The 14713-nt window shown below is 44.2% G+C and overlaps 1 protein-coding gene across 1 annotated transcript in view; it reads left to right on the plus strand.

The window, feature by feature from the left end:
• Positions 1–14484, plus strand: part of LOC142768248 (uncharacterized) — a 28389-nt gene extending 13905 nt beyond the window's left edge. Inside the window, exons 5-8 of the mRNA XM_075870199.1 lie at positions 5751–5807; positions 9930–10060; positions 12275–12346; positions 14335–14484. Of these exons, the coding sequence (XP_075726314.1) occupies positions 5751–5807; positions 9930–10060; positions 12275–12346; positions 14335–14484 (410 nt within the window). The remainder of the gene's footprint in view (positions 1–5750; positions 5808–9929; positions 10061–12274; positions 12347–14334) is intronic.
• The last annotated feature ends 229 nt before the right edge of the window (positions 14485–14713 follow it).

The following is a 14713-nucleotide window of genomic DNA, read 5'->3' on the forward strand; positions in this document are numbered from 1 at the left end:
AGGCATGCTGCGTGTTAGTTTAGCATTCATAATTCCCGCCAGCTTCTGACGCTGCCTTGAAAAAAAAAGCTACGCAGGCATTATATCTGCGTAGCACTGGTGCTAGCAGTAACTGCTGTAACGCCAATGCATCACGCCATTGTCATTACGATATTGCACTGGCATCTCGCAAGTTCAATGTCGATTCTTGCTGTAATGCTGGTAATTCAGATTGATAAGAAATCGATAAGCATTAAGTATTGATTACTATCGTACAGTCATCATCATCATCATCATCATCATCAGCCTGGATACGTCCAATGCAGGACAAAGGCCTCTCCCACGTTCCGCCAGTCAACCCGGTCCTGCGCTCGCTGCTGCCAATTTATACCCGCAAACTTCTCGATTTCATCTGCCCACCTAACCTTCTGTCTCCCCCTAACCCGCTTTCCTTCTCTGGGAATCCAGTTAATTACTCCTAATGACCAGCGGTTATCCTGTCTACGCGCTACATGCCCGGCCCATGTCCATTTCCTCTTCTTTATTTCAACTATGATATCCTTAACCCCCGTTTGTCCCCCAATCCACTGCGCTCTCTTCTTGTCTCTCAAGGTTACACCTACCATTTTTCTTTCCAGTGCTCGCTGCGTCGTCCTCAGTTTAAGCTGGACCCTCTTTGTGAGTCTCCAGGTTTCTGCTCCGTAGCTAAGTACCGGCAAGATACAGCTGTTATATACCTTCCTCTTAAGGGATAGTGGCAATCTACCTGTCATAATTTGAGAGTGCTTGCCGAATGTGCTCCACCCCATTCTTATTGTTCTAGTTACTTCAATCTCGTGGTTAGGCTCTGCGTTTATTACCTGCCCTAAGTACACATAGTCTTTTACAATTTCAAGTGCACTATTACCTATCTCGAAGCGCTGTTCCTTTCCGAGGTTGTTGTACATTACTTTCGTTTTCTGCAGATTAATTTTAAGACCCACCTTTCTGCTCTCCCTGTGTAACTCCGTAATCATGAGTTGCAATTCGTCCCCTGAGTTACTCAGCAATGCAATGTCATCGGCGAAGCGCAAGTTACTAAGGTATTCTCCATTAACTCTTATCCCTAACTGTTCCCATTCTAGGCTTCTGAAAACCTCCTGTAAGCACGCGGTAAATAGCATTGGGGAGATTGTGTCCCCCTGCCTTACACCCTTCTTGATTGGTATTCTGTTGCTTTCTGTATGAAGCACTATGGTAGCAGTTGATCCCCTGTAGATTTCTTCCAGAATGTTTATATATACTTCATCTACGCCCTGATTCCGCAGTGTCTGCATGACGGCTGATATTTCTACTGAATCAAACGCCTTCTCGTAATCTATGAAGGCTGTGTATAGTGGTTGGTTACACTCTGAGCATTTCTCTATTACCTGATTGATAGTATGATTGCGGTCAATTGTTGAGTAGCCTGTTCGAAATCCTGCTTGTTCCTTTGGTTGATTGAATTTCAATGTTTTCTTTACTCTGTTAGCAATTACCTTTGTAAATAGCTTGTACACTACAGAGAGCAAGCTGATCGGCCTGTAATTCTTCAAGTCCTTGTCATCTCCTTTCTTATGTATTAAGATGATGTTAGCGTTCTTCCAAGACTCTGGTACCCTTCCCGTCAGGAGACACCTCGTAAACAGGGTGGCTAGTTTTTCTAACACCATCTGTGCTCCATCTTTCTGCAGATCTGATGTTACCTGATCCTCACCAGCGGCTTTGCCTCTTTGCATGCTCTCCAAAGCTTTTCTGACTTCTATCATTACTGGTGGGGTGTCGTCTGGGTTACTGCTAGTTCTTATAGTATTAAGGTCGTGGTTGTCTCGGCTACTGTACAGATCTCTGTAAAACTCCGCCGCTATTTCAACTATTTTATCTATATTGGTAGTTATTTCGCCTTCTTTGCCCATTAGTGCATACATCCTACTTTTGCCTATCCCAAGTTTCTTCTTCACTGCTTTGAAGCTTCCTCCGTTTTCCAGAGCGTGTTCAATTTTCTCCATGTTATACCTTCTTACATCACATACTTTACGTCTATTAATCAACTTCGAAAGCTCTGCCAGTTCTATTTCGTCTGTTGTACTTGACACTTTCATGGTTTGACGCTTATTAATTAGGTTCTTCGTTTTCTGGGAAAGCTTGCCAGTGTCCTGTCTAACTACCTTGCCTCTAACTTCCACTGCACACTCCGTAATGTTACTCGTCAGATTATCATTCATTGTATCTACGCTAAGGTTGGTTTCCTCACTAAGAGCTGAGTACCTGTTCGGCAGCGACACTCTGAATTCCTGTACTTTCTCTCTCAGTGCTAGCTCATTGATTGGCTTCTTGCGTATCAGTTTCTGTCGTTCCTTCTTCAAGTCTAGGCGAATTCGAGACCGTACCTTTATATGGTCACTGCATCGTACCTTGCCAACCACTTCCACATCCTGCACGATTCCTGGGTGTGCGGTCATTATAGAGTCTATTTCGTTCTTATTTTCGCCATTAGGGCTCCTCCATGTCCACTTGCGGTTTTCTCGTTTTCGGCAGAAGGTATTCAAAATCCGCAAATTATTGCGTTCTGCGAATTCTACTAGTAGCTCTCCTCTGGCGTTTTTAGTGCCGATGCCATAATCTCCTACTTCCTGGTCTCCAGCCTGCTTCTTCCCTACCTTTGCATTAAAGTCGCCCATCACTATAGTGTACTGTGTTTTTACCTTACTCATTGCCAATTCCACGTCTTCATAGAAGCTTTCAACTGAAGCGTCATCATGGCTGGATGTAGGCGCGTAAGCCTGTACTACCTTCATCTTGTATCTTTTATTCAGTTTAATTACAATACCTACCACCCTTTCATTAATGCTATAATATTCCTCTATGTTGCCAGCTATGTTTCTGTGAATTAGGAATCCCACTCCCAGTTCTCTTTTGTCTGCCAAGCCCTGATAGCAAAGGACGTGCCCATTCTGTAGCACCGTATAGGCCTCATCTGTCCTCCTAACCTCACTGAGCCCTATTATATCCCATTTAACACCCTCTAGCTCTTCGAATAGTACAGCTAGATTTCCCTCACTAGATAAGGTTCTAGCGTTAAACATTGCCAAGTTCAGGTTCCAATGGCGGCCCAGTGCTACAGTCGTGCTACAGTCGTATCACTGGGTGCTACAGTCGTAGCACTGGGGTAATACCTATTGTGATTCCCAGGGTGACGAGGATTATAGCAGTTTAATGAAGAGAACATTTTTATTCTATAATTCAGCTAGTTGTATTCAAGAGTTTTTTTACCCTGGTTAATTACGCAACAAAAGCTGCGTACGATATTTACATATTTGCATGCGAACTTGGCTTCTTTTCAATAATAGTGAAGTATGTGTGCTACTGTGAAATCAGATAACAAGTCCGGCCATACTTTTTTCTGTCAATACAAGTGCAATTGACATGTGCAAATATGAATCAATATTTGGGGTTTAACGCCACAAAACCACCATATGATTGTGAGAGACGCTGTTCTGGACAGCTCCGGAAATTTCAACCACCTGGAGTTCTTTAAGGTGCATCTGAATATGAGCACACAGGCCTACAGCATTTTCGCCTCCATCGAAAGTGCAGCCGGTGCAGCCGGGATTCAATTTCTCGCCCTGCGGGTCAGCAGCTGAGTACCTTAGCTACTAGACCACTGCAGCGGGGCGAAGTGTGCGAAATAAGCACATTAGGAAGACCGTGCTTCGCGTGTGTGCGTGTTTCATGTTTCTAACGTGTTGTCTCCTGCATGCAGTGTAAACATGTCTTGAAAATCACCAAGCCCAACAACTTGCACTATTCTTGCTGACTCTCCTGGCAAGGCCTCAATGTGCACACAAGAACTGCATTTAAAAAAAAAATTCGTCGCCCACCTAAAACCACTCGGCTTGAAGTATAAACATTCAGAGAATCGCGGGCCGGTGGCGTCACATGAAACCGATTGCCCCAAGGCGTGGGTTCTGAATTTTTTTGTGTGATGGACTAATAGGTGCATAAATGTCAAAGGGTAACCGTAGAGTCTTAACCAGCTCATAAAGAATATTTGGTTCTGTATTCGGTCTTGTAATTCTGTGTAGTAGATTATTTGATAAATTACGGAAGGTGAATAATTCGAAATGAACGTGTGACAAGTTGAGAGAACAACGGGAGCAACAATTGTATTCAGCCTTTTCTCACTGTACGATGAGCTTGAAACTCAACATAATGTTCGCATCTGCAAAAAAGAAACAGTACGTTGGTCCACATTGAAACCAGTGACCTATGTGCTCCGAGGGCATACCGTGGCGCCACCCAGGAGATGACGTCACTCATAGCACACCGGGTTGTGTTGTCGGCTAGAACACCGCATTTCTTACGCTTTTGCTGAGAACACCATGCTTGCTCTCCTTTGTTTGGAAGTTCAGTGGTTAAAGAAGTCGTAAGACCTATTAATACGGACAAGCAAACTACAAATCGGTGCCCCAGGTGGCACTCTCGTATCTAATTTGCATCGTAACATCATGACTAAGAACCGGTGCAGCCATTGGGGACGATGCAAGAAAGGCGAACGCACGAATCCTATCTGTGACGTCAAAACGATCGCCGCGCTGGCCTTTCTAGTGACATTTTTGGTGCAGTCTTGGAAGGTAGTGCTTCATTACCGCAAAAATAAAATGAATTAGCATTCATGTTTCAAAAACAAATGACAGGACTGAGATGCCTTGTTTTTGCATATATATATATATATATATATATATATATATATATATATATATATATATATATATATATATATATATATATATATATATATATACACGTCGATGAAGACGGTGGTGAAATCAACAGCAACAAAGGCACGCTGTACTAGTCGCTGTACTAGTCGAGCCCTCCACTTCAGCATCTATCATACTTATAAGGTGGTCTCCGAATGTCAAACCCCACATATCAATCAATAATCACACAGTACACTGATATGGGTGCATAGAGCGTCGTCAGATGAAACAACTGATCATTTGTGGGACGAGCCGTCTTTTATATACCACGCGTCGATCTTTAGAGCCTTATCACTAGTGGTCGCGCAAGCTTTGTAATGGCCTTGAGTGTACGGGTCTTGCACCCAATCTAAAAAAAAAGAATTTACCAGTCTTGAAGTTTCTCAAACAATGAGGCATGCACTGCGCCTAGCAATGCTTACAATTTATGTGCATCGAAACCTGATACATAGCTAACTCGTATGGAAATAAGGCGCATGTATTACACAGTTAAGTCGAATAATCAATATATCTACGCATTTCCACATCCGGATGTATGTTTTTACGGCCACAGCTGTGCTTTTTTCATGTTCAACTCATTGGTGCGTAATAAAAAGAGTCTTTGAAGTGGCACATGTGCCAAACAGCCAGCCTTTCACAGTTTTTTTTTTCAGCAGTGTCTAGGTATTACCCGGCGCCACCAAGAGCCAAGATGACCACTATACAGCACTTCGTTAACGCTAGCAGTCAGCTTATTTTCCTATAGTTTTGATAGATAGACACACACACACACACACACACACACACACACACACACACACACACACACACACACACAAACACACACACACGCGCGCGCGCGCGCGCACACACACACACATGTTTAGCAAAGGCAACATCTAGAGACAAAACCTGCCCCTGGCACAGTGTTTCTTGGGTCAGTATACTCATAGCTGCTTGAGAACAGGGCAGAAAATGATCCTTATGGGCGTTTATGTTCTTTGCTTCTAGGTGAACCTGAAAGAGGCGAAAGCTTTGAGTCTCAGGAGTGTGACACTAAATATTTCGGTAAGAGGGTTTACTTGCTCAATAATTCATTGAGAAACACTGGTGGTAACTAAAGATGTGTGTGGACTTTGAAGTATTTCCTTATGTGGACAGTTAAGCTGTGGTCCAGTAGTGTCGGGGAATAAAGCCACAACTTGGTCGGAAAGGAGAAAACAGCCGACCACAGCCTCCGTGCTCACGTGCGTCCACTGTCAGCCGACCGGTTCGGGATTATCAAGAACATGGACGCCAACAGAACGCAAAGCCTGCCGAGATTTTGAGCATTGATAATTGTCGATGGCTATGGTGTTTCGGTAAAAATGGACCTGTTCGATGAATGGCTTGATTGAAAGACAGAGAGAAAAATTGCCCGCAGCTTCCCTCGGGGGAACACTGAGGAGGATGCGGACCATATAATTGGTTAACGGGGTGGTAAAGTGCGACTTACTTGGGTCGATGGCTAAATTGGTTAACGTGGTTGTGAAATGGGGTGTTAAATTGCGACTTACTTGGGTCGATGGCTAAATTGGTTAACGTGGTTGTAGGAGGGGGTGTTAAATGAGTGAACACGTACACACGTATGCGAAAGGGCGGCGCTGGTCGAAGGAACGTCGATCATTGTGTTTGTGGATTCGTTGGAATTCATTTCACCGCGACCTTGGACGTCGACGCGCCGTACAAACCAACCGACGAGCGGCAACTGAGCGAGCGAGCGCCGACCTTGAGTATATATACAGCACGACGGCGCATGCACTGTCAGCTGTTGAATGTTCTCGAAGCGCGACGCCACATGCGCGTCCACTGGAGAATCAGGAGAATTGTAGATGTCGAACGCGGTGTGTAGAGGAGGAAGGGTGCACAGATGGTGGAGGAGTGAAGCGCGCGCGGTGTGTAGAGGAGGAAGGGATGCACAGATGGTGGAAGAGTGGGCGACGGCGTGACGGCGCATGCGCGCGCGTCAGCTGTCGAATGTTCGAGAAGCGGTGCGGACGGCGCACTACAAGGCGCGAGTATAAGATGCTCCGCATCTAAAAAATCCGCTTAACGGAGAGCTGCTGAAGAGTGACCTCGCTGCTTTTTCACGCAGGCCTCCGCACACGAAGCGAGGATGCGACGTCGGCTGCTTTTTTGGGGCAAAGCTTCTCATACTGCGGGTCCTGCGTCCGCGATGTATGTAGTAGTCGTCGTAGTAGCAGGTAGCCACCTACTCGGCTCGACTAGAGAAGCGTCATGCACGCACGCTTCTCAATTAAGCAGGAAACCCACGCACGTTAATCATAAATAAAAAGATAGTTGTTTCTGAAGAAATAACTTACAGAGAAGAGTATTGGTGACTGAATCTCCAATATATTTGGTCTTATATTTTAATCTTACTAACAAAAAAACTAGTATCAGAAGGACGCACTTTGAGCACTATCTGACCAGAAAGGGTTGCCACGTTAAGCTTGCTGGGCGTAACCTCCTTCGTTTTACAAGGTTTAGCGAGGCTTGGGCTGAGGTGCCATAGATATAGTGGACTAGCATAGAGTGGAGTATAGCCATGAACAAAAGGCGTTGAAAGGTTGGAAGTAGGCACAAAGCGCAGGCCGTAAAAAAGTGCGCGAGTGCCACCTCTCGTGTAGCCCTTGAATGTACTGGACGGCGGTACTTCTATACGCTGAATGTATGGAGACAAGATGCGAGATGTCGGTACTTGGAGTATTCACTAGATGGATGGGCGGATGGGCGGGCGGACACACAAACAGATGCATGGACGGGTGGATGGTAGGACGCATAGATGCATGGACGCAAAGACAGACGCAGGGACAGGCGCATGGACAGACGCATGGACGGATGCACAAAAAGATGGACGCACGAATGGACAGATGGACGCATAGATGGTCACACAGACGGACACATGGACGGACGGAAGCAAGAACGAAGGGACGGAGGGACGCTTCGCCTCAGTCATCATCATGCACTCCGTAGATATGCTGTAATTTTTTTGTCTTGCGAGTATTCTCGCGGAAGAATCCCGATGTGGAAAACTGGTCGTTCTCATGCATTCGCGAGCGACACGCTTAAAACATGAACGAAGAGAATCACTGATGCCAGGTCCCAATACATGCTGTCCGCCCTTCCGAATTAAGAGTCGGCCCATCGTCTGATTGCGTCACATAGAAACATAACTGGTCAATGTAATCTAAAGCCCTCCATTGCGGTGTGTGAATAGGCTGAGTCGCTTTGGAATGCTAAACCCTCTACACCAGGAGTCGGCCGCTTTCGGTCCACGGACTGCAAGCGCCCCGTATGGCTGTCTGAGTCGGCTCCCGGCACAGCGTCATACCACCTCGCCTGATTTCCTTGCCGCTGCCTATTTGAAGCCTGACAAATTAGTTTTGACATTGGATAATATATTTACTAAAATTAAACAGGCTTTCTGAATCCAGTTTTCTATTGGTGCCAATTCACTAACCTTTTACGCTGTGTTGCAAATGCGCCCCAATTATCCGTGTGGCCCTGGGCTTTGTTGGCACCATGTAACCTTTGCCACAGAAGGTTGCCAGCCCACGCCAACAAATCATGTCACCGATCGACCCGTTATGCCCTATTTTAATTCGTCTTGGGTGTAATATGCCTACTTAGTGCTTTTTCTACGATAGAGTAACAGTTCGGGCCATAAATAAATAAAGTCAGCACCATGCATGCTGACAGTTTTATTTGCTGCAGCAGATAAACTAAATGAAAGGGGTGATTTCCAAACAGGACAATCAGGGCCCTTGAAGATACCAAGAAAGGGCTTGAAATATACCTTATGCTTAGAATACAATGTTTGGAAATGCTGAAGAATGAAAACACTACTGAACGCTGTATCATTGGAATCGATGTAGAGTGAAAATGAAAAGGTGTCGGCATGGTGCTGTGTTTACTCTGCTCAGTTGCGAAAAGTGAAAATGAATTGTGTGTTCACAAATAAAATGCGGATGACGTAGTGATATGTGAGAGCTTGTACAATGCTATGAAATTTGCAGCTATAGCATCATTTGATGAGGCTGTACTCCTCTTAACACCTGATGACGCATTTCCATCCCGACTAATACCGCGAATGATCATGATTTATTGGCTGTGATAGCCGAAACTGTTAAGATACACGTGGACATAGTGAATCCTGATTCTCGCACAAAGATCACGTCATCAAGCATGTAATAAGAAGTGGTACTCGATATGCACTTTTCATAGCGTCGTAAATCAAGAAACGAAGCAGCACGCTGTGCGCTCCCAGATAATAGTGTAACTGATGACCCCTGCCTACCTACCACACTGAGCTTTAGCAACAAAGGATCCAGGTTCGTAGCTTAAACTATGAACACGTGCAGGCGTTGCCCATCCCGCCGGCCTCCAACTTCCACCACAGCACGATAATCGCCAGTCGACACCGTAGTCTTTCTACTGCACTAATCACAGCAGTTGGTAGTCAATGAAAGAAATAGAAACAATGTGCTGATATATGATTGATGACTATTGCCGCCGACTGTTCGGTTGGTATTCTAAACAGTCGGCGATTGTTACACACCGCTGTTGCATCTAGAAGCTCACCCAATTCGACAACAAGTCATCACACAATGATTCTAAAGGGAAGGCAAAAAAAAAAAAAAAACGCCTTTGCGTCTAAGGCGTCTCACTGATACAGGCACGGCCAGTGTTCCTCTTCGCTTAAACCACGACCTCATGGATAACACACAATCTCAAAGGCCATGCATTATCTGCGTCGTCACCGAATCAATCCCTATCGGTACTAAAGTAAGCGTCATGACGCATTGTTGCACTTCAATGCTCACAGACAGGGCACCGCTCCTCCCCGCCAACAAACAGCACCATACGAGTAAGATTGTGGGGCAGATATAAAACATGTTTCGCAAGCAGGTGTTGTGCAACGGTAGTTCATTGGGCATTCGGCAGAGGAGCTGGCGCGTATTGGTCAGTACCGAGAGGTCATTAAATTCTTTCCCGGTGCTCCAATATTTTTAAGATGAATATTTCTAATATGTTAGCGACTTTTTCATCTGTGCTGTAACTGTGACCGAAATATGTCTCGGAATTTTCAGTAGACGCTGCATTAAATACTATAGTGATAAAAAAACGTACTGAAGGTCCTTATTGCAGGAAACAGAACATTTCATAACACAACTGACAAATTTACCGTAGAAGTTTGCATGGTGATAAGCTCCTCATATAATGAATCGTTCAACACAACAAAAGATCTTGTTGAATATCTGGCGGCGTTCCTTAATGCGGTGAGTTATGTGGCTTGTATTTACAAAATATAGCACGCTAGTTTTCTAAGTACTTTTCGCAAACGCATGCTAACTTCCGTAAAAATATCGGTGGCGTATCTGCGTGCTTCGCTGGCAAAAAAGGTCAAAAGACGACAGTTTTGTGTCTTGAGAGAGAGAATGAAACATTTATTTGACTTTCAGCACGAGAAAAGCGGTGAACAGGCGGTATGAGATAAGGGCACCATCTAGCAGTGGTTTGAAGGAACGAAGTTTTACAACAGAGCAAAATACTGGCAGTTGGCAGCACAAGTTTTAGTGAAACGTAAAAATAACCTATTTTTTTTTGCCATAGCGTCGCATCGCCAGTGCCGTGTAACAAGCACTGCGTTCTTATAATTACGTATCCATGCTTTTTAAAAATAAAGTTACACACTACCTTATAAACCCGTACTGATGTTACGCCAAAATATGCGTAATATTTGTTTTCTGATTGATAATGTCAGCCCGTATTAATGCAAAAGGAAATCAAGATGGCTGGTCTCTGAAAAAGAGGTTCAATTTTGTTATACTGAGTCGGGTGGTAAAGCAAAAAAGACAGATGTCTGCGTTGAAGTATAGAATAGTTCTCGTTTTTAATAAATTAGAAAAAAAAATCAAACAATGGGTTGAGCCGTAGGTATATTTATTTGAAATGATTCTGTATATGGATCAAGAAGACGCTGATTTATTAGCGATAGAAGTTTATTTCACAACTGTTAAAATTGCATAATGTTCAAGGAACTTAACTCAAAACGATTAGTAATGTTGGGTGAATATTTAAAATATGTAGTTTCTTACTGATTAGTAATGTTTGTTTCATTATTAGGGAATGCTTATTTTCAATATGTATTTATGGTTGCATAAAAATGATGGATTCGTAACATCAGAGCCTTGTTTGTTAACTAGCAATTTATTATTGTTTCTGTATCACAAGGTATGTTAACAATTTGAGTATACCGAGTAGACCTGCGCGTATAATTTTTAACTATCCATATGGGAGTCGTATAGATGTCTTATACGTCCGCAGTATTATTCGTTGGATATATGCCTACATTGTGCATTCATGTTCTTTTTTTTTCCAAAAAATTTTCTAAAGACAAACAGAAACTTGCTAGGCGATGAATGAATAAGTACTTTGCATTAAAATGTACATGCCGATATTCATTCAGATGATGATGTTAGGGCGAGCTGAGAACCAAAGCACACGTGAATATTTTAAACCCTCCTGGCAGCGCGACATGGCTGAGACAGTTTCGCCAGTAAACCATCAGTTTATGTTTTTAAGAAGGATCTTGATTGCCGGTGTACATAACGGCTTTAGGGGGTGGGGGGGAGGTGGCGTGCACTATGGCAATGTAGGCTTTGTTCCCTTTGTGCAAACACAGTGTTCAAAAAGGTAAAAGTTTGTCGTTTTAGTAACTGTTTGTTTTCTTTTTTACTCAAGTTTCTCGTCCTCAAAGTCATTTGTGCCTAGTGCAATGTCTCACCAATGGCCTCCCCAAAACGCTACCTTTTTTCAATATATAATGGCCACATGATATTTATTAGCTTGTTTTTACAGAGAAGCTTCACTTCACGAAGAATAGAGTTGATATTACGCAATGTAGTTCAACTAATTGTTACTTTAAACTTGCTGATGCTTCCCGTATGTACGAGCCGATTTTATGTTGTGTATTTGTAGCTATACAAGACATACAATTTTCGAAAAATTTTAATTTACGCTATCATAAATGTTGAGGTTCTCACAAAAATGGTTTATTTCTGGAATTACTGGGAAGCTCATTTCCATACACTGTATCAATTACAAATATGGCGGAGAAAGTTCGTACAACAAAATAACACGGGGACATGAAATCACAAATTTTGTACCCTGAATTTTGTATATAATGCCAGTTTCGTCAACTTCCAACATGCCAGGTGTAGAAAGACTAACCGAAATAGACAACTCTGCCGCGTGCTTTGTTATTAGAAAACAAATTAGTGAGAAATAACTTAACTTATTAGAACTACAAAAAAGAAAAGACAAGTTTTGTTGTTGAAGAAGATAATTAGTGATCTGGAGTTCGAAAGCATGCGATCAATTTAAAGCAACATTATTTTCGAGTATTTTTTGCATAAATTTAACATATCACTTTAAGGCTATTTATCGATACAAAGTGTCAGTTATTCAATAATGTCTTTTTTTTTTTTCAGGTTCAGCTGAGATATACCGAAATGAACGATCCTGAAGTATTTCTTCAACTCAACTCAATTTCAGTGGTTCAGGTAAGCAAAGTGTCAACAAACTAGACATATGATTTTTAAAAGCCGCTGCGAATGACACCAATTTACGTCTTTTCAATAAATACCTCTCTCCAGTGAGGAAATAAACGCTGTGTACAGGGAACGCTTGATGTTTGGAGACTTCTAGTTTAAAGAACTTGGAGTGTGCTTGAGCTTCGCCTTCACTAAAAAAAATTGGCAGCATATCCACGGAGTGAATGATGGAGAGTGGGGTGAAGAATTCATTCGTCCATTCGTTCTTGCTTCCGTTCGTCCATGCGTCCATCTGTGTGACCGTCCATACGTCCATCCGCCCATCCGTGCGTGCGTCTGTTCGTGCGTCCGCCTCTGCGTTCGTCCATGCATCCGCCCCTGCGTCCATTCATGCGTCCGTACATGCATCTGTCTGTGTGTCCGTTCGTCCAACTATTCAACACTCCAAGTACCAGCATCTCGCATCTTTTCATCATATATTCCACGTATAGAAGCATCGCCATCCAGCGAACGTTCCAGGGACTAAACGAGAGGTGGCACACGCACACTTTCTTATGGCTTGCGCTTCGGGTCTACTTCTCACCTTTAACCACCTCGAGTTCATTGCATATACTTGTTCACTGTATTCATGGCAGTGCCGCCCAACGCTCGCTAAACCCTTCTAAATCCAAGGAGGTTACGCTCAGCGAATATAACGTAGCAACCATTTCTTGTCATAAAGTGCTCAATGTACATGCCAATGGCTGCTAATAGGAAATGAGAGACAGGAGAATTCGGCGTTTAGTTAACTCACACGTTGCGACATTTTTATTGTTCAACAACGCACAGAAATCTCCCACCGGCTCCACCTTGCAGGTCAAAGAGTTAGAAATGTTACGTACTATGACGAGGGACGAACGGGTGCCGTTTTAAAAAGCTTCGCCCTTAAAACAGTCTGTGCGCGAGGAAGTCACTCGGGAACACTTACTCATGCCTGTCATATCTTACCGGCCGTGGAACACGATACTGAACAATGGTTGGTCGTCGCTTCTAGCCAAATGCTATATATTACGTTCTTTCTCTCTGCAGATCTAGCCAACTGCGACATATGACGTTCTTTCTCTCTGCAGAATATTTTATGTTTATTGAAATAAACGCGATGCGATGTGCTGAATGAAATGCTAAGAAGTAACGATCATGAACTTTTTAATTCCAGGATGATATTATTTTGGGAAATGAAACTAGCTGTTCCGCACAGGAGAACGATAACTCCACTGTCTGCGGCTATGATATTGTAGGCACACATCACAAGGCCACTGAATATTTGAATGAGTGTTTGCCCACCAATTGTGATATTATATATCTCCTTCTACGGTATGTATTACGTTACTAATGGTTTGGTATTTTCTTAGAGTAGTCTTTTAGGCACCCTGTCTCGCATTGAGAATCGTCACGATTGTCCACGTAACCATTAGAGCGAAAGAGGATGAATGGGAGCGACAGAGAGACTGCCCCAAAGAGGTTTTACATGCGGAGCATGTTATACTAGGGGCTAGTCATGTGCTGTCGCCGTCCGCAGCCTCCCCTCCTCCTCAGCCAGCCATCTGTGCATCCCTTCCTCCTCTCAACACAGCGCGTGCTGCGCTCACTTTTCCCCTCCACGCGCCGCGCGACCTTTAGTTTTACGTGCGCCAGCTGTATGCTAACGCGCGCATGCGCAAGCCGGGGCCAGTGCTCGCTATAAATAGCCGAGTGTCGGGGCGCGCCGCCCTTCATCCGTTGGTTTGTGCGGGCGCTCCACGTCTGATGTCGCTGGTGGAAATATATGCTAAGTCGTACTGGACCACTACGCCTGCGCTACGTACGTAGTCGACTACGTAAACAAGGCCAACCGTGGAAATTCTAACCTTCACAAGGCGATCGTGCAAATCCTCGATGAAAATCCAGACGTTCAGTAGGAATCCGTTCTGCGCATGCTCGGCATCACCATGCTAAAGGGCGTGGAAATGTCGGTGCAGGGAGCGGTCTGGTTTCTTCTGCGTCAGGACATGTCTCGCAACAGCAGGGATACGTCGTCGGGATATTTCGCACCCAACCTATCGCGTGCCGCCGTGGAGAAGTACATCGATGAAGCCGTGGAAGAATACCTGAAACAACGACCGCAATGACCGCAACGACCGCAACGACGACCCTTTGTGATAGTTGGCGACTTCAACGTCGACGTCATCAAGGACCATTCAGTGGTCGACTACATGGAGACGCGGCACTTGCTGAAACGAGCAACGCACGACGGCAAACATCAGTCGACCACAGTTCGCGGGTCGTGCATCGACCACGTCTTTGCAAATTTCGACTTTCGAACGATGCAACCAGACCCACTCACCCTTCACTTTACGG

Source organism: Rhipicephalus microplus, chromosome 8 (assembly GCF_043290135.1).
Source record: "Rhipicephalus microplus isolate Deutch F79 chromosome 8, USDA_Rmic, whole genome shotgun sequence".
Taxonomy (NCBI): Eukaryota; Metazoa; Arthropoda; class Arachnida; order Ixodida; family Ixodidae; genus Rhipicephalus; species Rhipicephalus microplus.